Source organism: Amphiprion ocellaris, chromosome 17, assembly GCF_022539595.1.
Source record: "Amphiprion ocellaris isolate individual 3 ecotype Okinawa chromosome 17, ASM2253959v1, whole genome shotgun sequence".
NCBI lineage: Eukaryota > Metazoa > Chordata > Actinopteri > Pomacentridae > Amphiprion > Amphiprion ocellaris.
The window spans coordinates 2344177-2369851 of record NC_072782.1 but is presented as its reverse complement, the minus strand read 5'-3'; the positions used below and the strand labels follow the sequence as shown (position 1 = coordinate 2369851).

General features: G+C 38.2%; 1 protein-coding gene across 1 annotated transcript in view; it reads left to right on the top strand.

The window, feature by feature from the left end:
- The window catches only part of si:dkey-247m21.3 (5-hydroxytryptamine receptor 4), a 66386-nt gene extending 45168 nt beyond the window's left edge, over positions 1-21218 (top strand). Inside the window, exon 7 of the mRNA XM_023262066.3 lies at positions 19685-21218. Coding sequence (XP_023117834.2) covers positions 19685-19769 — 85 coding nt within the window. The 3' untranslated portion in view covers positions 19770-21218. The remainder of the gene's footprint in view (positions 1-19684) is intronic.
- Positions 21219-25675: the final 4457 nt, after the last annotated feature.

Below are 25675 nucleotides of genomic sequence, written 5' to 3'. Positions count from 1 at the left end.
TGAAAAACAATAATGTTCAACAAATAAATAAAAATAATATAAAGACAATAAAAAATACAATCAGCAGTTATATTGCATGAAACCTTCCAATGTTTTCACAGCTTTGGGATTTGAAGAATATTGAATAGAATCTTTGTACTGTGCCAGTTCAAGCAAGTATAGTTTAAAAAGGGGTTTTTTAGCAGTGAATTTACACTTTTGAATATGAAATTTTGCAAAGATTAGTAATAAGTTAATCATGTAATATTCCTTTGTTTCAGCTGCATCTGCAGTCTTCTTCAGAGCGTCATCTGACGTGTGCTGACGTGTCCTTTTTTATCAGGTGACCAGTCTGACAGATCTGTCAGAATCTGTCAGATAGGCCACGCCCCCCGCCGTCCGGTGGTCTCTGGAGGATGGAGTCTCAGGTATTAGAGGGTGTAGGCCCCCTCGTCCCGGTTCATGGAGCAGGTCGCCCGCTTCCTCAGGAACCGGGACGAGGGGACCTACACCCTCTAATACCTGGGACTCCATATATGCATATACTATATATGCACGATACAGCGCGGATGTCCGTGCGTGTTCCGCGCTGTAACGTGCGTGTTCCGCGCTCACTTCCGCTTTTGATGACGTATCGTGCTCAGGCGATTCGTGGATTCGTCGTTTGTGGCAGCCTTAGTAAAAACCATCTTTACTTTGATTTGTCGGTATAAAAAATAACGTTATCCTATGATAATTAACGACAAAATGAACATCATCCAAATTAGATGAAACTTTTCCATGTTCACAGTTTAATGAGAGCTGATGGATGATTTGCATAATAAGATCACAAAATACACAACAGTTTCAACACGTCTAAGAAACGTGTGGGTATTCATGCACTGCTAAAAATATGAAAACAAGCAGGAAGACGTGGCCTGACGGAGAGTTATGGGTAAAAAACTGAGCAGCAAAATAAATCCAAACTTCATTTCACTTCATTGAACTTTGCATCAGATCTGCTGCCAGACACTTGAAGTGGAGCTTCTGAGGACTCCCACTATCACAGCTTCCCATCGGATCTGAATTAGTCTTAAAGCCGGTTTGTTATACGTCCTCTGTAGCTCATGACACCAAGAAAACAACCAGATAAGTGGATTAACGGCGTGTGTGTTGATGACTAAACATGTGATCACACCAGAAGATGGTCCAAACTATTCTGGAAATGTCGGCTTTGTAGCGTTCTGCTGCGTTTGATTTTAACAGATTTAGATTCATAAACAAATGTCACATTACTCACAAGCGGTTATTGGACGTAGTTTTGATAAACTGTCATCCTGCCAGGTTTGCACCAAAGGAGTCTCAACAGAAAACAAAAATGAGACACAAAACGACAAAAACAAGATGCAAAATGACAAACACAAGACACAAAATGAAAAAAACGGGACAGAAAATGACAAAAACAAGACACAAAACAGAAAAAATAAGATGCAAAATAACAAAAACAAGATTCAAAACAACAAAAACAAGACTAAAATGAGACACAAAACGACAAAAACAAGACACAAAATGAAAAAAACAAAACAAAATGACAAAAACAAGATATAAATGAGACACAAAATGACAAAAACACCAGTTTGGTTACTGGACGTAGTTTCGATAAGCTGCCATCCTGCCAGGTTTGCACCAAAACAGTCTCAACAAATGTAATTCGCTTTAACAGCTGCTGTTCATCACGTGTTCGTATCGGTTAAACATACATATTGTTATATTAATAATGGCAACATGCTGCAATATTTATAACAAGTAACATGGCAATTTTAAAAATACAGTTTATCAGTCAAATTGATGTACTTTTGTGTTAATAATGGACATATGGTTTAATATTTGACAGCTTTAACTGCAAGTTTTGCTAAAAATGCATATATTTAATGTTAAATACACAAACTGTTGTGCTGATAATGGAAAAATGTAATATTTATAGTAAGTTACACAAACTTTATTTCATATGGTATTTTCCTGTCAATTTTCACATTTTAAAGGTAAATTTTTTTTTCTTTTTAGCTGTAAAACATGGAATGAGGCACATTTTATATAATAAAATAATATCAAGACATTTCTTTCCCATAAAGGTAGAAAATGTTTACCGTAATTTTATAGCCAGAATTTTACCATAACAGTGTTTTTACAGTGTAGGTGAAGCCTTTGAAATAACCAGCACTCATCTTTAAAATTGCTCTCACACAGTCCACCCTTTATCTAAGCAACAATTATGAGTAACAACATCCCATTTTTACAGTATTTGTGTTGTTGATATCAAATGCATCATTCCAACATTCACAGTGTAGATCGGAAACATATGGGAAGACCTGAAATGATGAAATTAACAGAAACTAAATGGAGATTTTAAGGTTTTCATAGACGAAGCAGCAGCAGTTCTGTCTGGAATAAAGATCCAGAATTCCCCCTGAATGTTGTTCAGACAGTTTCTTTCTGACAACAGAGGAGTTGTTAAATCCAAGATTTCTCTTGTATGTTTTAAGAAGAAATCACACAAGATCACTGAACCAACTGCTGCACTGAGAACAAGTTTACCAAGTAATACATCTACAGCAATCAAACCAGCTGCTGAAAGGAAGCCAAGAGTCACACTGTTTACTTGATCCATGGAATGCAGATAAGAAAATCATCCAATATGTATGTATGTATGTATGTATGTATGTATGTATGTATGTATCCTTTATTGATCCCACAGCGGGGAAATTTACAGTGCAACAGCAGCAAATGGAACAGTTTGAATAAAAAGAGAGCAGCACACAATGCACACAGTCCATAGATATAAATATTATCACCTCTACATTGATTTATTACTTTTGCAACTAAATCAGACGCTGAAACACCAGCAACCAAACATGGGGTCAAAAATCACCAGATGTTATTGGTTCAGGTAAAGGAATGTAGTGCTCAGTAGCAAATTTAACATAAAAGTGATCAAACAAAGGAAGCAATACTGGTGGATGCTGCTATATCAAAGAACAAAATAAAACCAAATGAAGGCTAACAGAGTATCTAATCTAGCTAATGTTTAGCTAGTCAAGCTAAACACAACTAAAACAACTAAACTCCCCGGCAAAACCTAAGCACTGACACAACACCCACCACAAACAACAGAAACTAATACAAACAGGTGAGCAGTGCACAGAACTAAACAAAACTGGTACCTCTGAACACACACTGAACACACAATAAACCAAGACTCAAGTTAGCAGAGTGCTAACAGGAGCTACAGTCTCCACTAAGACTGGAGGCTAAACACTGAATTATCAGCTGCTAACAGAAGCTCTAAATGTCCATAGTCACCCCTCAGTGGATACAGAACCACCTATAGACCACATACAAACACAAACAAACCACAATGAGGCACCAGGGTGAACTGGTTTCATCAAACCAGCCAGCAAGACTGAGAGTTTAGGTTCTAGATGTAAACTCTGCAGATGTGGTGATGGCTGCACCCAGTTGGCTGAAGGTGGAGGGAACTGGGTGGTGGTCCAATCAGACGGGTCGGGAGGCGGGGAGAACAAGGCTGGAGTTCAATGTCTTCTACTCTGGACTCATCAGTGGAGATGTAGCAATTACATTCTGTTGTTTGATATAATGTTTGTCTGTAATTGAAAATCAGATCACGTTAATACAAATTAATGCATGAAACCAGAAACTTCGACCCCTGCTTCGTCTTTCCTCTGAATCTGTTCCTTCAGGACTTTGTGTCTGAGAGCTGCTGCTAGAACTCTAGTTGATCTTTACACTGCAAAAACTCAAAATCTTACCAAGTCTATTTGTCTTATTTTTAGTCATAATGTCTCATCCCACTTTATTTAAGATAATTTCACTGAACAAGAGACATTTCAGCAGATGGAGGAACTTGTTTTAAGACAATACATTTTAAATATGTTGTTAAGTCAAACAATCTTGAAATTATCTTGTTTTGAAGTGAATTTTACAAGAAAACTCAAAATAAGTTTCACCCTCATGTCGTCCTGCAGGTCAAATTTGACCCGTTTTAAAGTTTTAAAATGTGAAAAAAAAAAATTCACAGTGAAACTTCTGATGTCCACATTTTCAACATTTTTGGGAAATCTTTGAACATTTTTTGGTGGAAAAAAAGAAATGTTTAAAATGTTTCTTAAGAACATTCACAAAAAAATCAACCAAAATCCAGCGAAATTCGCTGGATTTTGGTTGATTTTTTTGTGAATGTTCTTAAAGAAAATATTAGAGGTTTTACTGATATATATGGAATCACTTTAGATATTTTTAGGATTTTTTTTGGAAGATTTTTACTCATTTTCTGAAAATATTTACAAGAATTTTCTTGCCAAATTTGGGAGATTTTTTTAAAATAAAACTTTCAAGAGAAACTTTTAAGGAATTATTGGAATTTTCTTCCTGAAGGTTTTGCAAGTTTTCAGAAATTTGGGGAATTTTTTTGCTGATTTTTGGGATTGGGAAGGAAACAATATTTTTTGGTGCCTGTAAATGAAGATGACAGGAGGATTCATAGATCTCAAATTAGGAGGTTACATGAAAGCAAAAATCTATTTTTGAGTGAAAAACTGCTTTTGTTTTTTAGCATGTCTGGCTTATTTTAAGACACCTAAGCTTGACAATCCTGGTAAAATAGAGCTTAAAATAAGTTTTCCCAGCTAATTTTAAGATCTCAATATTCTAAATATCATATCTTATTTCCAGAAATCGTACCAAGCCATTTTTCAATTGTTTTATTGGCAGATTTTTTCACTTATTTTAAGGTAAAAGTTCCTTGAAATAAGTTTTTTTTTCTTGTTTTGAGAGGGGCATTTTTTCCAGTGTAACCACTGAGCTTGTTTTAGCTGCAGGTGAATCACATACTTTGCATTTCTCAGTCTGCCCAAAAGAGTGGAAAATAATGGACCTGTGTCTGATACAGACGATGGAAAGGCTCAGTTTAAATCTGAGATAAAGCGGGCGGAGAGCATGTGCAGAGCTGAAATTAAATTTGAGATTCAGGCATTCTTAGGGTTTGTTTGTTCATTTCATGTTTTCGTTGTTCACATCATGTGTTTTTACTTTAAACTCCGTCTGCAGAGAAAATTTCCCCCAAAGGAGCAGCAAAGATATAATTTGGTTCAATTCAGTTCAGACAAGTTGTTTTGTATTAACTGGTGGCTGTTCTCAGCTGGGATACAGTAGCTTCTCCCTGCATGCCAAACTAAATACCTCTCTACTGCCCCGTGCTGTTTGACCAACTACAAACCATCTCTGTCACTGCTGGGTGATGTCAGCACCCATTGCTTAACTTAATAGGCTGTAAAAAGCGAGATATTGTTCTGGGAAAGGGTCAAAGAAACTTTGAGGAGGCTGGTTGATTTGTGTGTTAATAAAAGTGCAAAGAAATGTGGGATCAGGAACCATCCAATAAAAACTGGAACCAAAAACGATTTCAAAAAACGACCACAAAATTAAAACCAAAGAAATGTGATCACTGTTGTTCTGTGTCTTTACTTGTGAGTTTGGTGGTTTCTGTGATGAGGCAGATATTCTAGGAGGGGTTTCTGTTCTACTGGTTCCATGAACTGTCATCCACATCCTGCTAGAACCCCGGGGAGCGACGATAGAACGGTGACACTACTAGACAGCAGGAGAAGATGGCTGAGATAGAGGCTCAAATGATTCTAAATACAACAAAGATAGCAGCAGATGTCCACTTCTTAGTTTTAAACAGTATAGGGGTAAATATTGCATTCATAAATATCCATTATGTGTGACAGGACTTTATTTGATATATATAAAAGTGCTTTTAAGTTTGTGTTTTGTTTTTTTGTGAAGGAAACATCACATGCAGCTATTTGGAGGTAGAGAGTCTTCACCCGTTGAGGTAAAGAGTCTTCACCCGTTGAGGTAAAGAGTCTTCACCTGTTGAGGTAAAGAGTCTCCACCTGTTGAGTGAATCAGGGGGGTTCAAGCTACTGTATTTCTGCAGTTCTACAGTTTCATTTATCAGACGCTTTAATCCAAAGCGACGTACATCTGAGAGTAGATGCAACACAAGCAAGGATCGAGTCAGGAGAAAATAGGCTGAATAAGACCCATAAAACAAGTTGTAGTGTGATAATAGGACCATGGTGTCTACAGACGTCCTGGCTAAGATGTTAAACCGCACCCAGATAGAATGAACAGGTCATGTGCTGGGTTAGTAAGTCCCATGCTAACGTCTACAAAATGCACACAGTTAACTGCTATTATTCACTCTATGACTGGCGGGTCATGTCAGCACCATCAAACCGAGCTTCCCCGGATATCAGGGGTTACTGACTCCACGTATGGACAAATAGTGGCTGTGGGGCTGCAACACAGGTGTATCTCACCCAGCTTTATCAGCTGGACAGAAAGAGTGACAGACATGGAAGTGTTAGAGAGAGCTGATACAAAAAGGAGCCTAGTGTGAGAGCTAATGCAAAGGAAAATGAGTTCTGCTGGCCATGTTCTGCGTGGCAGTGCCGGGAAGCTCCATGACTAAATTCTTGAGCGTACAAGAGGAGGGCAGAGGGGTAGATGGAGGTGGAGTTCAACACAGTCCTACACTGAAGTGAAGAGAGCTGCAGAGAATAGACACAAATACAGATCTATGGTGGCCAACCTTCGGAACGAAGACGGCACATGATGATGATGATGGTGTCCACACGCAGACATAATAGGATTTTAGGTTTTTTTTTGCAGTCTGTCACGTGCAAAGGTGTTCAGTGAAGAGCTGGTTTTCAGTCTTTTCTTAAAGACTGAGAGAGACTCTGCATATCAGACAGAGTTTGGTAACTCTGGGGAACCACAGAGGAGAAGAGTCCAGCTATGGACCGGCCTTGTTGTGGGGGTTGGATCGGGAGTCTTTTGTTGGCTGAGCATAGTGAACAGGAGGGAGTGTAGACCTGAATGAGAGAGTTCAGGTAGGAGGGAGCTGTTTTCATTCTCATTTGAATGCAAGAGTTTTGAATTTTATGCAGACAGCAACTGGAACAGGGTCTTACTTTATATCCGGTTACCATGGGAAATAAATATGTAATATGTAATAAGTGATGGCGAGTGGAATCATTCACTCTGCTACATAGGCATGCCAAAACAAAAATAGTACAAAATAGTACATATTAGAGAAGGTGTGAACACTTCTCTGAACATAATTCCTTGCAGATGGAAGAGGAACGGAGGTGCAAGCTGTACAATGGCTTATCTGCTGTATGAGTTATGCATTGTGCTGTATTGCACTGCCTGACATTTGCATGCACAGTACATTCATGCAAACACCTGACCTGTCGGATGGAGCCCTGGGTGGATGCATGGGGAACATATTCACTGCATTTATTCCATTTGTCCGATCAGATGAAGCCTTGGTGTGCTATCAGCTCCCCTCACATTCATTGGTGCCAGTTTGGTGCAGATTAATGATGTTAACTAGCATGATGGATGAGGGGTTTTTGTTGAGTTTGGAAGCTATTTTATCTATTTTTGTTATCATAGTTATAATGTCCTATTTAAACCACTGCTTTGTTAAATTGGTTTGGTGTTCAAAAGTTTGGGGTCACCCAGACAACTTGATATTTTCCATGAAAACTCCCACTTTTATCCATGTGCTAACATAACTGCACAAGGGTTTTCTAATCATCAATGAGCCTTTCAACACCATTAGCTAACACAATGTAGCATTAGAACACAGGAGTGATGGTTGCTGGAAATGTTCCTCTGTACCTCTATGGAGATATTCCATTAAAAATCAGCTGTTTCCAGCTAGAATAGTCATTTACCACATTAACAATGTCTATACTGGATTTATCATTCATTCAATGCTATCTACAATGAAAAAAACTGCTTTTCTTTCAAAGATAAGGACATTTCTAAGTGACTCCAACCTTTGTCTGGTAGTATTGAATTCTGTTAATTCATGTCGTAGATTTTTCTCATATTTTCGACATAAAATGATGATGAACTTGAGCCAAACAGGGTGAGTTCTTAAATCTGATTATCATGTGTCATACTTCCTTCATTACACTACCTCAGTATCAGCACATGCTCACTGTATAACTGACCTTATCTCCCTTTTCTTGGGTCTGTTTATTCAGAGATGTTTTATTGTGTAGTGTTTTTTTTCAGCAGCTTGGTTCTCTCTGAGTCACAGAGCTGGTTTTAGCCTCAGGACTTTTAGCTGCTGAGCTGCTCCCCTCTGTGGTCGGACTCTTTACCTGAAATGCACTTTAGATTCTAGATTCCTGCTTTTTTTCTGCGAGCTCTCTTGTGAAACACACATTTGAAGATTTTGTTTATTATTCTTTGTCGTATTTTGTGTTGTAAGCAATAGCCAGCAGCTGTGAGAAAAAGTTCTTGAAATTGTCTGAGTAGATTCTCAACAACTTCCAGATCACAGAGTGTCTACAAAGGAACACAGCATTTAGTCACAGATATTTGGAACTGAATGATACAGTGTTTTACTTTATGATCAAAACAGCAAAAGTCAGCCAAAAAAGGCAAAAAATGACAAAAGCAAGAAACAAAATGGCAAAAAATGAGACCAACGACATGAAACAAAAGAGGCAAAAACATCAGACAAAAGATACAAAGCCACAAATCTTTGAGACAAACTACAAAATCAAGAAACAAAATGAAAAAATTAGACAAACAACACTAGTGAGACAAAAAGGAAACACAAAACGACAGAAACGAGAAACAAAATGACAAAAGTCAGACAGTAAAACCAACAAAAACAAGACAAAATATTACCAAAATGAGACACAAAATGACAAAACAAGAAATGAAATTATAAAAAATGAGACAAATGACAAAAATGAGACAAAAAATGACAAAAGCGAGAAACAAAATGACAAAAACATGGGACAAACAACAAAAGTCAGACAAAAAAAGAAAAAACGACAAATTATTACAAAAATAAGACACAACCTGACAAAAGAACAGTCTAGTATTTTACTTTCTGATCCAAACAACTTGTCATGGTCTAGAAATTATTTTAAATTTATAGTTTTACTAATTTACAATCTGCAGTTAATGTCTGCTCTGTAATTTTTACACTTTGAGGGCCGGATTGGACCCTCTGGAGGACCACTTTTGGCCCGTGGGCCGCATGTTGGACACTCCTCTTTGTTTCCGAATAAAATCCCGCACATAGGAAGGTATTTCTGTGCAGACGGGGTTGAGTTGAGGACGCTGAAAGGACGAATGTCGCCACTACCTCCTGGAACTTCCTGTGGGAAAAAAACACGTCTCATCATCTTTTCCCATCAGCCCTCCCTGCTCACTGCTGCTGCTCTGAAAGTGAGGAGATAAGGCAGAAATTTGATTATTCAAAGTCCCCAAAAAGAAATTAGCCCAAAATGAAAGGAACACAAACCTGTCGTCTATCTGGTGATCTCTCTGAAGGTCACATTACGGATCGGCTGAGAGTTTTATGCGACTCACTCGTTGTTCGGGACAGTCGTGTTGTTCTATGAGTTAGAATGAGATGAGCGATTATTGCAGCTGGATTGGCCTAGTGAGTGAAACATGAGACTTCTGGCTGAGATTCAGCTAAATTTGTCTCACAAGAACACTGTACATGTGTTTTACCTGTGGGAATAAACTCATTTAAATTCAATCAGTCCTGGAAAGAGCGACTTTGATGGAAATAAAAAAACCTGAAATGCAGAATCGTACCATAAATAGCTACAAAATGGCATCTGAATGAGAAGAAGTTGCCTCTGTTAGCTATTTTATTTCTACTGTAGTTACCTCAGGAAACATAAAGCAGAAAAATCTGTCAGTTTCCCTTCAGACAACAATCAACAGCCTGAAGCAATAGAAAATATGTGAAGCGAAGGAAGCAGCCAACGCACATAAACAACTGGGTGAACAAAAAATAAAACAATAAATAATGTTTCTAAAAGATAATCTGAAACGCCTGCTGTCAGTTAAAACTCCCCTTTTCCTCCAATTGAGCTAAAATCCCTTTAAAAATATGATCAAGGAGACCAAATCCCCTCCAGTTTCACAATAGCTTTTAGATGTTTTAGTTTGTCAGAGTGGAATTCAGCCATAGATCAAGTTAACTGGCAGCATATAGACGGCAGATGCAGCTCAGAAATGCACCGTATGAGGCTCTGTTTTTAGCTTTTCTTCATGGGAGCTGCTACACAAGTTAGTTTCTACAGAGATGCTGAATTTCTGTGTTGGCAAAGTTATTATAAGTGAGAGAAATTTAATTTAAAAAGTCTTTAACCCTGTAAAACTTATTGTTGCAAAAATACAACATTAGTTTTATTTTTTTTATTATTGTTTTCTATTGTACATATTTTTTTGCAATTTTTTTCTATATTTGGATTTCGATATATGCATATATATATATATAATTATTTATTTTTTTAGTTTTATTTATTTCGCTCATTTTTCATTTTTTTAGATTTGTGTTTTTATATATATGTATATATATATATATATATATATATCTGTGTGTGTGTGTGTGTGTATTTTTTTTTTTTTTTAATTATTTATTTATTTATTTATTTATTTATTTAATTTTTTCTATTGATTTTGTTTGTTTGTCTTCAGGGAATCAACTGTAAATCAGCTCCAGAATCAGAAATTGTCAGAGAGACCGTTTAACCTCAAACCTAATCTTTAATGAAAATTTGTAAAATCCAAAATGTGTGTTTATTTGGTTGTTAATTTAGAACTAAAACCAGGATTTCAGTCTTGATTGATTTGGCAGTAACAGAAAGTACAGTTTATAGCAGATATTTATCAGATGTACAGACTAGGAGCAGCAGTCTTTATAGCACAACCAAACAAACTCACATTGTTTTAGTAAAGAAATAATTTCACATATGATCTGATTTCATGCTGCACAAACTGGCAGGGTGGAGCTGATTCTGTGGAGGAGAAGTTGGAGATCTGCAGTTAAACAGCTCACTGTAGCTTGTTTTCCTGCAAGGATAAATTCCCTGTATTTCTTCTGGATGCTTCACAGTAAAACTCAGCCCATGTTTTACCAAATTAGTGTGAAAACAGCAGCAATAGAAAGTACAACGTATGTGATTGTAATAAGATTAAAGTGAGGCTGTTATCAATGACACTAAATGGTCATTTTCTGTGTGAAGGCTCCTCCATTCACTTTAAATACATTGAATGTCTATTTCTAACCATAAATCGTGTCAAAAATGTAGTTTCACATCATGAACTTCGTGCTCAGGCTGAGTTTAAAGTGTCTGTATACATCAGCTCTGTAGCTCTGGTCAGCTGCAGCTGCTGCTTATAGAAGAATCAGAATAGAAACAGACATTTTCCACATATTTGAAGCTTCCCATGAGACAAATTAGTAAAATACCGCTGGGTATTTCTCCTCTGGCTCCCTCTGACCAGGCCGGAGTCGTTGCTGTTTCCACAACTTTTCATTTTTATCACAATGGACAGCTTTTAAAAAAAAAAAAAAGATGGAAAATCACCAAAATGCACATATAGCAGGAGAAATCTTTTTTTTCCTCTCTCTTATGTTATGTGAACTATCTCTGGACAAACTGTTAGCCCTGCGGTTTCTTCATAAAGCGGATGTTCTAAGATTTGATTTAATTTGTGGGACATTTCCATCCGTCTTCCCTTCCTCTTTTAACTCAGGCGATGTTCTCTTATGAAGGGAAAATAACCGTCTTTAATTAGCCCGATTGAATCCACACGGCCTGTGGTTAAAAGCTGCTCCGCTGAATATCAGAGGAAGACTAATAGATTTAATGTGAACGTATTTAAGTGTCGTATATCATTAGATTCAGAATGTGTAGTCAAAACATTTGCTCCGGCCTTACATCTCATGTTGACCCAAACCATATATGTAAGTCCAGCGCAGCGAGCTGTAATCTGCAGCGATGAGAATCTAAACAACATCTTTGCTCTATCAGCCGCCTTTCAGTGTTTAGATCAGACCGTACACATGAATTTAAATGAGGAGCTACAGGGTGAAACTCAATCTAAAGCGGCTCCAGATGTGACGATTAATTTAATAATGCTAAATTTAAGCATGAATTTGTAACTTTCTGGTGCCTTTAATGTGGTTTTGATCTCCGTCCTTAAGATGTAGTTTCCACATAATGGATTCCAGGTTCAGAGCTTTATTAAAGGTTTTCGCTATGTACAGTACACAACAGAAGTGAGTTCACCCCTGTGTAATGTCATGTAAATGTCAAATAATTCTACATAGTTATTGTAAAATCAAGTCTAAGTTGGAAAGTAGGGTACTTTCTTTGGTGTAAAATTAAAAGTACAGTACACTTTTCCATACTGAGGTTAAAATAGTTAATTTTTCCATTCTTCATACGACCCCCCGCTCTCTTTTGATGTCAACCTCAGCATGCAGGATTCTTTAGCAATCGTTTTTGTGTTTCTCTACCTTCCTCTTTCAAAGACTCCAAAGACGTTCAGTTGGATTGAAGTCAGGCGACATACTTGGCCAGGTCACAGTTTTCACTTTCTTCTTTCTCAGAAACTCTTGTGTGATTTTGGCGTTGTGCTCTGGATCGTTATCACGCTGGAATATTCCTCATCTGCCAAGTTTCTACAGCCTGGGAGTCATTCTGTCTGCCAGTGTTTTGATGTATCCAGACTAACTGTCATCTCTGTAAGACAGTGGTTCCCAACCTGTTTGGCTTGGAGCCCCCCCTATAAGCTGCACCCCAGCACAAAAAAATGATTTTCCTTCACAAATAAGGACATTTTTAACTGATCCCAAACTTTTGAACACTAGTGTACACGAGTTAAAGTTTCTCTTCTATCAGTTAAAGTTGCTTTACATTATTTAAGGTTGCACTATATTAGTTAAAGTAGCTCTATATTAACCCTTTGATGCACAACATGGGTCAAAAATGGTCCAAATCCAATAGAAAATGGGCATCTCCTGACCCACGCTGTGCATCAAAGGGTTAAATGACTTAAAGTTGACTACAGTAGTCATTTACCACATTAACAATGTCTAGGCTGGATTTATCATTCATTTAATGCCATCTTCATTGAAAAAAAAATTGCTTTTCTTTCAAAAATAAGGACAAAAGTGACCTCAAACATTCGAATGGCCCTGTACGTTTATCAATGTGGACTGTATCTTTTAAATAAACTAACTCATAATGAATAACCCACCTACTGTACTGCAGCATGATGTTGTTCTGAAAACCCTAACATGGTCACATGTGGGTTTATTTAACTTGTATGTTCAAAATATACATTTATGCACCACTTCAAGTCAGTTACAATAAATAATCTATAATCCATATTAAGTATGAAGTTTTTATCTGATCTACTTTCTTTTCCTGCACCTTTTCCAGCATTAAATATTATCAGAAACTTAAAACCTTTTGGACCAAAGCAATTTGTATGAGAATTGTTTAGTTTTTTTTTTTTTTTTTTTTTTTTAAATGTGTTCCTTTCTGACTCCACGCTGTCATTCCACATTTATTTGTGATCCGGTTTCGATTTTCTTAAACTTCCTCCTCAGTACTTCAGGGTGGTTTTGTAGAATTCTGATACTGATTCTTCCTCCGGCTGCTGCTGGACAGAAACTTCGTCCAGGACTGTGTGACAGACAGACGGACGGGGACTGAGCTGTGTTTGGATAGTAAACAATCTGGCTGAACAAAAAACACACAAAACAGAGGAGCAGAAGTTACAGAACATTTCTGTTTATCTTTCCCCCGTCGCCCCTTCACCCGGGACATGCCTCCACTCGGGACTCCGTGTGTTTGGTCATTGTAGTGAATAATCTGATAAGATCAAGCTGAGCATGTGGATCCCCAGTGGCAAGTCACCAGTCGTACTGTTCACACAGAAGAAAAGACAGAAAATGGGACTTTTTGTCTGTTCAAGTGGATGCTTTAGGGTTTTAGAGTCATCCTGGGACTGAGTGCTAATTTACTGTCTAACTGAAGGCAATCTTATTTCAAATATTCTTGTCGAAAGTGGTCATTTTACAAGCGATGTGGAATTAAATCGCTATGTTTTGGGTGCTTCTAAACCTTCCTTGTACAGTTCACAAGCTTTCATGTCTCTGATACTAATCATTTATCAATAGTTACAACAGTAACAGAGGTAATAGAGGTGTCCTGTATCCTCCTGCTACCTTTAAACCACTGGATGTTGTCCTCCATGATCACACCAACCACCATGATGTACACCAATAAGCCACTCCATTAAAACCACCTACCTATAGAATAATAATTGTCAAGTGTTCTCCCACTTTCAATGACGCGTGAATATCATTGATGATTTTTGAGGGTTTGTGTGCAGTTTCCCCACTTGAAAAAGGATGTTTCATCTACCCGGGTTATGAGCTGGACTCCACTCATGAGTCAAACAGTTGCTTTCTTTTCTTCCTCTTTTATTTTGCAATGGTTGCAAGGTCATGGAAACAACGATGGCAACTTAGGTGATAGGTTTAGTTGACAGATTTAGGTGAAAAACCTTTAAACAAAACACAAAAGAACAATGTTCACACTATTGCATTCAGCAGATAGTAACAGCCATTCCCCATGTACAATTTCACCTCATTAGTAAATGCTGCTCAATTTACGTTTGTTAACCTCAACATCAAATAAGTGAAGCAACAAACCATGGCATGACCAATTTTCAACAAATCCTATGTCACACATGAATTTACCTGCATTTTAAAGAGTTGATTTTAATCACATTTTAACAAATTTTACTCAACATTTCTATCAGACTTTTTAAACTATTTTTATACTTTCTAATTTATATTTTTAAAATTATTTAAAGTGCATAAAGTGACTTTTAAAGTGCATTCCGTCCCAGATCCAATAAATAAAGTGCATAGTACAAACCCACCATTACAAATAGAATGAATTAACTGGTTTTTAACCTTAGCTGGAAAAGCTCTAATAAGCACCAATTAACCTGCAATCTTATTTTCAACTGAGCAATTACAAACACACAGCAATAATTGGCATACCCGCCGCTCCGTGGCTAATGCTAATGCTAACACATTCTGCAGCGGCTCACATCTGCAGGTTAAACAGTCTCCTAGATCTTTCATGGTTTTGCTCTTACCTGCTGCTACCTGGATTTCTGTAGATGACGCAGTCCTGCACAGTTTGCCGCAGATCCTCACGCTCACAGCCACTTTGATTGAGGAGGTCATTCATTCTCCGTTCCTCCTCAGTGCTGCGTGTGTCCCTTTTTATGCTGCAGGTAGCAAACCTGCAGCCGCAGATTGGTTCCGCCCCAGCTGAGTGGAGCACCTGTGTGAATGCTTCTTCTATCAGATTTCAGCTTCTTCTTTTTATGAGGTTTCAGCTTCTCCCAGTTTGACTTGACAATAATAATAATAATACTGTAAAGTTCCCCTTCTGCTCCAGTCTCACATAGTCAGACCCATCTCCAGAGGGCTGTATCAGTGCTAAAGAATGGTCTACCTGCACCCCATGGTCATTCTGCTGGAGTGCAGTATTGACTGCATTTCCTTAAACCAATAATCATAATTTTGGGCAGTACTTAGCCCAGGATGCAGTGATGGTGTCCCTGCAACATAGTGGTGGAAGAGTTGTTTTGGATCAACACCTCCAAGTCTGAGGCCATGGTTCTCTGCTGGAAACCGGTGGATTGCTCCCTCCGGGTTGGGTTGGGAGGAGTTGCTTCCCCAAGTGAAGGAGTTAAAGTATCTCAGGATCTTGTTCACAAGTGATGGGAAAATGGAGCGTGAGATGGACAGGTGGACTGGTGTAGCATCAGCAGTAATGGAGGGGTTGTATCGATCCATTGTTTACCATCCATCTACGTTCCAACCCTCACCTATGCTCATGAGCTCTGGGTAGTGACTGGAAGAATGAGATCGTGGATACAAGCAGCTGAAATGAGCTTCCTCCGTAGGGTGTCTGGGCTCAGCCTTAGAGATAGGGTGAGAAGCTCAGACATCCGGAGGGAGCTCAGAGTAGAGCTGCTGATCCTTCACGTCGTAAGGAAGTTGAGGTGGTTTGGACATCTGATTTGGACGCCTCCGGTGAGACTTCTTTGGGAGGTTTTCCGAGCACATCCACCTGGGTGGAGACCCCGGGGTAAAACCAGAACCTGCTGGAGGGATTGTGTATCTCATCTGGCCTGGGAACGCCTTGGGATCCCTCAGGAAGAGCTGGAAGGAGGGAAGTCTGGAATAGTGGAAGAAAATGGATGGATAGGTTGTTTTGGTGCATGCAGGGAGGTGAGCACTGTAATTAAAATGACTACTTCACCCAAAACATTGAAACAGTGCTGCCATATCCTTGTTATTCTTGTTCTGTTACCAAGAGCAAAGAAACACTAGCACATTACTCTTGTTTTCTCACTCCCGGTACGCTTTAGGGTAGATTTTAGATTCGACTGATCACTTTTGAAGCCCTTCATGGTCATATCTCTGACCTTTTAGGACCTTATGAACCAATATGATCTTTAAGATCCTCAGGCAGAGGTCATTTTCTTGTTCCAGGGGCCAGAGACCAGTGAAGGTCCCGAGGCTCTCGAATGATCTCCCCAAACAAATCAGGTCAGCTGAGTGTTAGTGATCTCTTTTAAGTCCTTTCTTAAAACACACTTTTAGTGGAGAGCCTTTCCTGATTTATTTGAGTGTTTATTTCCTTGAAGTGTGTTTTATTCCCTGCAGTAATGTTTCTCTTTTGTGTTTTTTATTTGTCTTTTTAAATTCTGGAGATTTTATGACTTGTCTGTTGTATTTTGCTGCCTTGTGAAGCACTTTGTTACCTGAATTTTGAATAGTGCTCTATAAATACAGATTATTGCGCTGTCCAAACCCTCAGGAAAACTTGCCATTTTGATTGTGTTAGGTTGCTAGCTAAGAGGTTGTTGATTCTTGTAGTGACAGGGATTTTGAACAGGGGAAATGTCCAATTAATACCCAACATCTACATTTTGGGAGTCCAGGTAATAGCATGGGAGCTCTTGTGGTGTCCTATGGCAGCATATCTTTTGGATGATGAAGGTTGCATGGATCAGGCTCATCCATGATCAATCAGAAAGGCATCTGGGGAGTTTGAGGCCAATGAACGCCTTGGACTCTTTGGGCGATTGGTCACAAGACGTTCAGTATTACTGGTTGTTGGTATTATTGGACAATCATCATACTTGTGTCTTCGTTCATAAAGACCTGCTATGTCGAGCTACAGAGACATTAAATAACCTTTGCTGAGTTCAGAGCTAATAACCATGACACAAGATCAACTCTGATCTGCTGGTTTCCAATCCTGTGAACTTCCAGACCCTCATTCCTCCCAGAGACATTAAAGCACCAGTAGCTTATTTTCTAATATTATTTGTGACTGTTTTTAGGAGTGCGGTTGTGTGTTTGAGTGTCATGCTTGTTTTCAGTGAATGCTTCTCATTGTTGTGGTCATTTGTATACGAGATCCTGATCTCAATGAGATTACTCATAAGTCCATTTGGGATTTTATGTGTTTTATTCAGCTTTTAAGAAGCCCTCCGGACAGTTTTCCCTCTGGACAGAATAATTTTATAAAAATTAAAATGATTTACCATGACAAGGTTGAAATCTGTTGTTGCTTTGGTCTGACATGTGATTGGAGGGCGACATAATGCGGTTTTATTAATTATAAACTCTCAATTAAAAACACCCTCGCTCTACATCCATAACAAGAAGCCATATGTCTGCAGTTTGCACTAAAGCTTAAAGAGCTCCAAATCTGGAAAAGATCCAAAATTCCAAATAGAAAAAAAGAAAATTAAATAAGGTCACTGGTAGATTTACGATTTGTAAATATTTGAGGAGTTTTCCAGTTGCTTTACGTTCAATTTGTATGTGACTATATCATCTTTTTGTTTATTGTGATGGCATTAATTTTGAGAAAAGTGGAAACTCCAGCCCCCAAAGGCCACAAAACACTGATTCAACTCTTTATATAGACGTGTTTAGACTATAGGGAATATTAATAGGGACATTTCTACATAACAGAATGTGTTTGCTAAACTATCCGCCATCATTACTTTGTATAATCTATACAATAGCTATAGTAAAAGACCCGGTACACAGTGTTTATAACGTGTAACTGAAGTTTCTGCAGTACATAAACAGTTCAACTGTCATGTTGGAACAAATAAATAAATACACAAACAAATCAGTTTTCCTGCTGTTTTCTTGAATTCACTCCAGCTAGTTATAAACACACAGAAATTTACTTAGTAAATTCTCTTTTCCCATGTTAAGCTCTTTTTTTGTATTTAAAATTTGATTTGTTCGCTAAATAAACTCCAACTGCGAAAACAAATGCTAAGATTCTCCTGGTGCCATCATCTTCCGCCGTTGTTGCCTACTTTGAGAAGAATGTCGGCTGCGGTTCCCAGTCGCTCTTTTCTGGTTTCCCAGTGGCTCTCTTCTGGTTTCCCATGCTTTCTTCTTCTTTATTCCCACTGACTCAGCCACAGAAACTCCTCTCTGCTTGTTTCTGCCAGCAGAGCGACGATTTTCAGCTGTTTGCTTTGACCTTAACTTTAAATCCAAATGTTTTTGATTCGATTATTTGTTGCAATATTTATATTTTCTTTTCTTTTATTGGCATTTGTCTCCAGTGGTTTATTCCGCTGCCAACCTTTTTGACATTACAAACTGGGAGTACTAGCAGCGGTAGCAAACATGAGGCCCGTGGGCCAAAAGCGGCCGTCCAGAGGGTCCAATCCGGCCCATGGGACGACTTTGTAAAGTGTGAAAATTACAGAGAAGAAATGAACTGGAAATTGTGAATTTCTAAAACTGTAAATTTAAAATAATTTCTAGACCATGACAAGTTGTTTTGATCATAAAATAAAATACTAGATTGCCTATTGTTCTTTTGTCGTTTTGTGCCTCATTTTTGTAATATTTTGTCTTGTTTTTGTTGTTTTTTTGTCTGACTTGTCATTTGTTTCATGTTTTTGTCACTTTGTGTTTCGCTTTATTCATTGTTTTTTGTCTCGTCTTTGCCATTTTGTGTCTTTTTTTTGGTCTCACTTGTCATTTGTCCATTTTTTGTAGTTTTGTGCCTTGTTTTTGAAATATTTTGTTGGTTTTTGTCTTTTTTGGTCTGACTTTTGTAAATGTAATATTGTTCAGTTCCAGACACCTGTGACTAAACGTTTTGTACCTTTTTGTCGATAAACCGTGATCTGGAAGTTGTAATGTGTAAATGACAAACTGAGGCATAATGTTTTTGAAATTTATCTTATTTTTTTTAAAAGAAATTTCAGGTTGTTCATAATGTTTTGTAATAACATAATTCCTTCAATGTGAAAATTTCAGAACGTACCTTTTTGTACTAAAGCAAAGGAAAAAAACTGGAGTTGTCTGATTTTACTGGTCCCGTCCACTTGAGATCAAATTGGGCTGAATGTGGAACCTGAACTAAGATGAGTTTGACACCTCTGGCATATAGGACTGTCTAATTAAGATGAACTGAAGCACCAAAATTCATTGATATGAAGGGACTGGTGTGTTTGTAGAAAAGAAAAATGAATAAGGCTTGTTAAAGACTTGACCAAACCCAGTTCAACAGTTTTATTTTCTTTGCGTGTTGCATTGAAAACAGGAAAAATACATGAGTAAGAAATAATTTTGTTTCAGTCTCTTGAGCTTGTTTGGTTTGAGGTTTTACGAAAGTTTCTGAAAGAAGTCTCTGTTTCTGTCTTTCAGATTGTCTTTCCTGCCAAACCGGAGCTACAGCGACAACGGCAGGACGATACTGGGCCATGAGCACGAGTCCCAGGACTCTCTTTGACCACTAAGAGGATGACTTTTCAAAAAACAGAACTGAAGCATCGTCATAAGATGTGGCAGAGGTTGGAGTTGGACCAGCGTGAACTGACTGGACTGACCTGGATACTCACTCTACAAACCAGCATCTTTATTTTTTGACTCCTTTGGACTCTAAATGAGCAAAATGAAGCATCCTGGTGCAGAATTGAAGAAATGGAATACTTGTATGAACATGCCAACCGTATGTTTCCAGATCTAGCACCCAAAGAACTATTTCTTCAACATCTCGATCACAACATGGAGACAACAAACTACAAGCCTGCTACGAGCTGCAAGACACCTTCTGCTTGTTCACCTCTTAGATGACATTCTGTTATAGTTTAACTTAAAGACATAAAAGAGCTAACTGGTCATACTGACATTTTATTTGATTGAAGTCTCATATTTTGTACAGTGATGTGTTTACTTATCAAATACATCAAAGATTATTCAGTTTTCCAGTAGTTGTGAACAAAACACCAAAGACTGAGGATATGGATCTAAATTAATTGAAGTTCTGTCCTGTTAGAAAGGTGATGAAACATGTTTTCATGGCACATAAATCATTGTTGGGCTCCAAATCTGATCACAACCAACAGTAAAGCTGAAGAGCAGCTGTGGAAACTTCAACTGTCAGTGTTAAATCTGTTTTCTGGACTTGATCATTATCATCCTGCCAAACGCAACAGTCATGTATGTAGTAATGTACTTTTTGTAAATGAATACGATAAGAAGATTTTGTAAAGTTCCAAAGCGCTGAAAGTACCTACATATACAACCTCTGGACAGACACATCGTCATATACATGTATCTGAATGAGTAAAAGCTTCAGGAATATGAGAAAAGCAACTGGTCTGCTAATTATTGATTGTGAAATGCTTCAACACAGTGACTTAAATGCAGATGAAGCTGCTTTGCATGAGGTGAAGTTGGAGATTGGAGATTGTTTTTAGACACAGCAGCAACTTATGGAGACATCAGAAGTAGGTTAGACCGGAGATCAGGAGCTGAAGTTGAAATGATTCTTGCATTTGTTGATTTCACACTTTGGAAGCTGAACCTGCAGCTGGAGGGAAGCAGCTAAAAACCACAACGAGAAGCCTGAAGACACCAACCATCCTGTAGCTGCACAACCATGATCTTTCACCAGATTCAATTCATCAAAGAGTTTGGCCTCGTGGTGTATTTTTAAACCGACCGAGTAGTTCCCCAGTCCACTTGTGGATCTATTGAGGACCACATAGAGTAACCTAAACTGAAGCATCAGCTGAAATAAAACACTTTACATCGCCCAACATGTGCAACAGGTCTCCACAAAGGTTTGATGATCACCTGATTCTCACCTCCTGTCATCTCCTACATCACCACATCATGGTTCTTCCAACATTCCAACCTGTATAATCTTTGTTTTCAGTACATCTTGTGGTTTTAAAGCTGAGGTCTGTAGAATAACTCCTACCAACCACACAAACGTCCTCATCAGACCTTCTTTTTAGATTTCACATCTATTTCATGGCCCACAACATCTGACTAACCCGTGGGACTGTTTCTGATTAGGGAAAAATTTTGGAAATATTCCCAAAACCTATCCCTTTAAAAAACCCAAACTATAATTTATTTATTAAAAGTTTAAAATTTGACTGCCTGAAATGTTAATCATAAACCACCATCAGATTATTAATAACATGTTGAAAGCTCAGGACATCATCTTTGTCTTTTCAAATCAAAAGAAGAAACACAAACATGAAAATGTGGGTTATAATTCTATTATTTTGCTTTTTCAACATGATGAATCTCTAAACACCTTTAATTGACATGGCTGGCAGTGTTAGACATTTCTCCTATTGGTTAAAATCCACTGAAAAACACATCATTGCTTTCTGCCTTCACCAGGTGTAGTTTAAAGAGACAAAGTCTATGTTTGATGGTGCGATCAGTTCATTGTCTGCCTGCTGCATGTCACAGATATCTGCAGTCTTATTTTATTTTCCTGCTGTAGAAATTACCAGTTAACTCCTCATGTTGCCTTTCCTTTTTAATGCACCACCTCAACTCCAAGTCCTGAGTTTGAAACATAATCATAAATAAACAGATAATGATTCAGATTAAATTGATAGATTTCTAAACCATCTGTGAAGATTTTATAGGTTTTGAACCTGCAACTGGCTATAAGCAAAAAACCCCTCAGTTTTACCTCACAAAGCTTAAAGAGTTTCTTATTCACAGACTGAGCAACATTAGGATTCATGTGGGGTCATGTTTCTATCGTTCAGCTCGGTTTTGGTTATAGAAATTTGTATATTAATTATTGGTCCTTAAACATAAAATAATTTTAAAATGCTAAGTCTGCAGCTGATGGCAAGGTTGGGTCTCCATAAAGTTCCTGTCAGTATTTATATGTGGATGGATCCATATTTCTACTAAAATACAGTCTTTGGTCGACATTTCACCAACTTTAGAGGCTCTAACATCAGTAGAATCTGATGTGTTAAAGTTTGACCAGACAAGGTTCCAGTTTTTAGATGTTTAGACTAAATGTTGACATGGACTCATTGGTAGGAACCAGAACCTGGTGTTCATAGAGGTCTAGATGTTGGCCTTCATAGAGGTCTAGATGTTGGTCTTCATAGAGGTCTAGATGTTGGTCTTCATAGAGGTCTAGATGTTGGTGTTCATAGAGGTCTAGATGTTGGTCTTCATAGAGGTTTTTAGTTATTATAGGTTTGTACTTGAAATAATTATAGTAATATGAGTCATAGATGAATGAAAGTGTTTTAAAGCCAGAGTTCACTCAAGAGCCTGAAACTTGAGCTTTAAGATTCATTTTCAACTTAAAATTAGTATGATGATGATGACAACGACAACGACGACGACACTAAAGTTGTTCAAACTACAAGTCTACCTCATTATGGTGCATCAGAAAGAGTCAAATAATCACCAAACTTCTTATGAGGTTTCACAAAATCCTTGCATAAAGGAAATGCTCATGTCAACACAGTTGCATAATAAAAACACTGTTTTCTGTCCTACTTTTTACATCATCATCCCCAAAATTCAATCTGTGACCCCCTGCAGGGACCCAGTTTCTATTTTAAGAACCCCTGACCAACATCTGTCAGACATGGTGAGCAGTCGCATCTCATCATCCGAGTTTTATTTTAAGCAAATTCATTTTCCCCGTTTCAGGCAGGAGGACTTTCATCTCTGCACAGCTTCTTTTGAAGACTCTAACATGAGCTGTGTGATGAGCTGCCGTCTTCAGTGAGACAACACGAGCATCAAGCTCAGACTAATATTATTCTGTATCGGCCTCGAGCATTTTTAACAAGCGTTTATTGTTGTTGGCGGTGGCAGGCGGCAATCAAACACAAAGCCCCTCGTCCGGAAGCCTGTTTGGTAACAGCAAAATATGATCCCCTATCATTCTCTCCGCCACCCAAAAACAGTCTTTGAGCTGATTTTCTGGGTTGATTGGCACTGACCCTGAGTCTGCTGGCCGTTAACCAGAGAAAATCCAAAAGGAGGAATTCATTATTCTGCGAGTCTTCTCCAAACTCCCCGACTCCAGCACCAATCTCTCTGGGATTATAACCCGTCCAAAGTCTGAACATCTCCACATCTCCTGGGTGTTCTAAAAGCATCTCTGAGATTAATCTGAAGCCAACACAGGAAAAAAGAAAATGATTTTTAACCCCATGAGACACAGATCCAGCACTTTGTCCTTCTATGGGCCCAAAGAAACCAGTAAAATGCAAACAGAGCTGTTTTTGTTTCTGTATGAGTCCAGCCTGATCTGCTTTTTCAACCAATATGTCCACTGAAAACACAATTTGCTCGAGGATTTAAAATTAGATTTTTTTTGGAATATGGCCCTCCAGGGGATTTATCACTTATCTCCTTCCACATGGAAGTAAGAGGTCGGCATCAACTTCAAAGCAGAACTTAGAAACCAGCCACATTCAGGAGCATCCGTTGTAAGAGATTCAGTTCCACATGGTTCCCACAGAAGAGCTTTGGGAAGCGACTCTTAATACAGAAGCAGATGCTTATTAGACGTACATTTAGTTTGTCTAGTAAAATCAAGACGTAAAGTTGGATTGTACATTCAGTAAAGCAAAACATTTTACTTTTCTGTTGCTTATTTGAAGATTTTTCTAGCATCTTTGTCAAATTAATGGCTCATTACTGCCCCCAGAGGTCAGAGGGCAAATAAACCCCACTAGTGGTTAATGGACAAACATATATGCATGTTTAATTTACTACCCAGCTGTGTTAAACAGCGCTGCACAGGTTCCCATGCAGTGGATGAGAATATCCCACACAGCGTTACCTGGAGCCAGGTGAGGCTCAACGACAGTCTAGAAGAGCAGAGGATAAAAATAAATTACTAAATTTATCTCTGTGGAATTGACAGTGTGGATGTTTACACAAACCACAGGGTGATACTTTGAAGATCATAGAATACAGGTGGGCGTTTTATGTGGGTTATATTCTACTATTCATCGATCCTACACGTAAAATGCCCCTGGCTTTTATTTTGAAAGTTTGAAACATTCATATGTAGGAGTAGTGTAGGGAATTAATGTGCAGAAAGCAGAATCAGAGGCTCTGATATGAGCTGCTCATCTCCTCTCTACCACTAGATGTCGCTGCAGCACTAGTGAATAAAATGGCCTTTTGCTGTTGAACTCCTCGTGGGTGTATTTTCACATGTTGACATGTCATAGACAGTAAAGTAAAGATGTTTAAAGGGTGGAAGAAGGCTTTAGGTTTGAATCTGCTGGTCGTTTTCATGTTCCCCATGTGTCTGCAAGCCTTTTCTTCAGGTGCTCTGGCTTCCTATAATAGTTAATTACTGATTTTAAATTGGCCATTCATGTGAAGGTACATAGAAATATCCGTGAGCCAGGCCAAATGAGAAAAAATACAGCTTTCTTTACTTCAAAACTAAAGCATTTATTTCTGTATACCCCCCACAAGTTTAGATTGCAAACAAGCTTCTGTCCATTTACCCCATCAAGCCCCTGAACATTTAGTCTCTTTGTGTTTTAATGAACTGCTGATCAGGTACCCACAACCCTCTACAAATTATTTCTATTGGATGAAAACTTGCTATGAGTGGAAAGGAATAAAGAAAAAAAATCAAGCCAACATTGCATTTATTTGTATGAATTTTGAGGTTGTAAATATTGGATGTTGACCCATTGTTTGATTATGTATAAAATATGTTTTTAGTACACTGCTTTCAGCCCCAGAACCGGGTATTGTATCACAGTTAAATCAGAGAAACCATCCTCACATCACCTTTTTCCTGGGAAAATAATTAAACCAAATATTTGTTGATCAGCTGATAAACTCGTGCTTGATCAGCAAACAGATGCTGTCAGTAACTTTTTAACTAACACATCAGTTTTACCCTTCATCTGCAGGAACACTGATGCAAACTCATCACTAAATTCAAACGTGGTTAAATGGGTCCTGGGTTTGTTCTGCAGAGTCAGCAGGAGGCCTCTTTAATGAAATACTTGAGGCGGTACTCACATTGTGATTAAAGTGTGCAACAGCTGGACTGTTTGTCTCATGCTACAGCTAATCCTCTTTAAACATTCACATTCCTGACAGTTACTGGTTAATTCTCAACTCAAGGAGTTAATGGGTAGAAGAGGAGCCCCTTAGATAAACTCTCCCAGGTCTTCTGTGGGACTGGAGGTGAGGAGAAGGTTAAGTTGTGAGTTTATCAACATGTTGGGTTTCAAAGTTCATGAGAAGGTGTGAAAATCATAATTTTAGAGTGGAATAGATCTTTATTGTCACTGTTGCAAAAAACAGTGAAAATCAGTTCAGCACTCTCCACATAGCAGCATTAAAAATAAACTACATAAGGCTTTA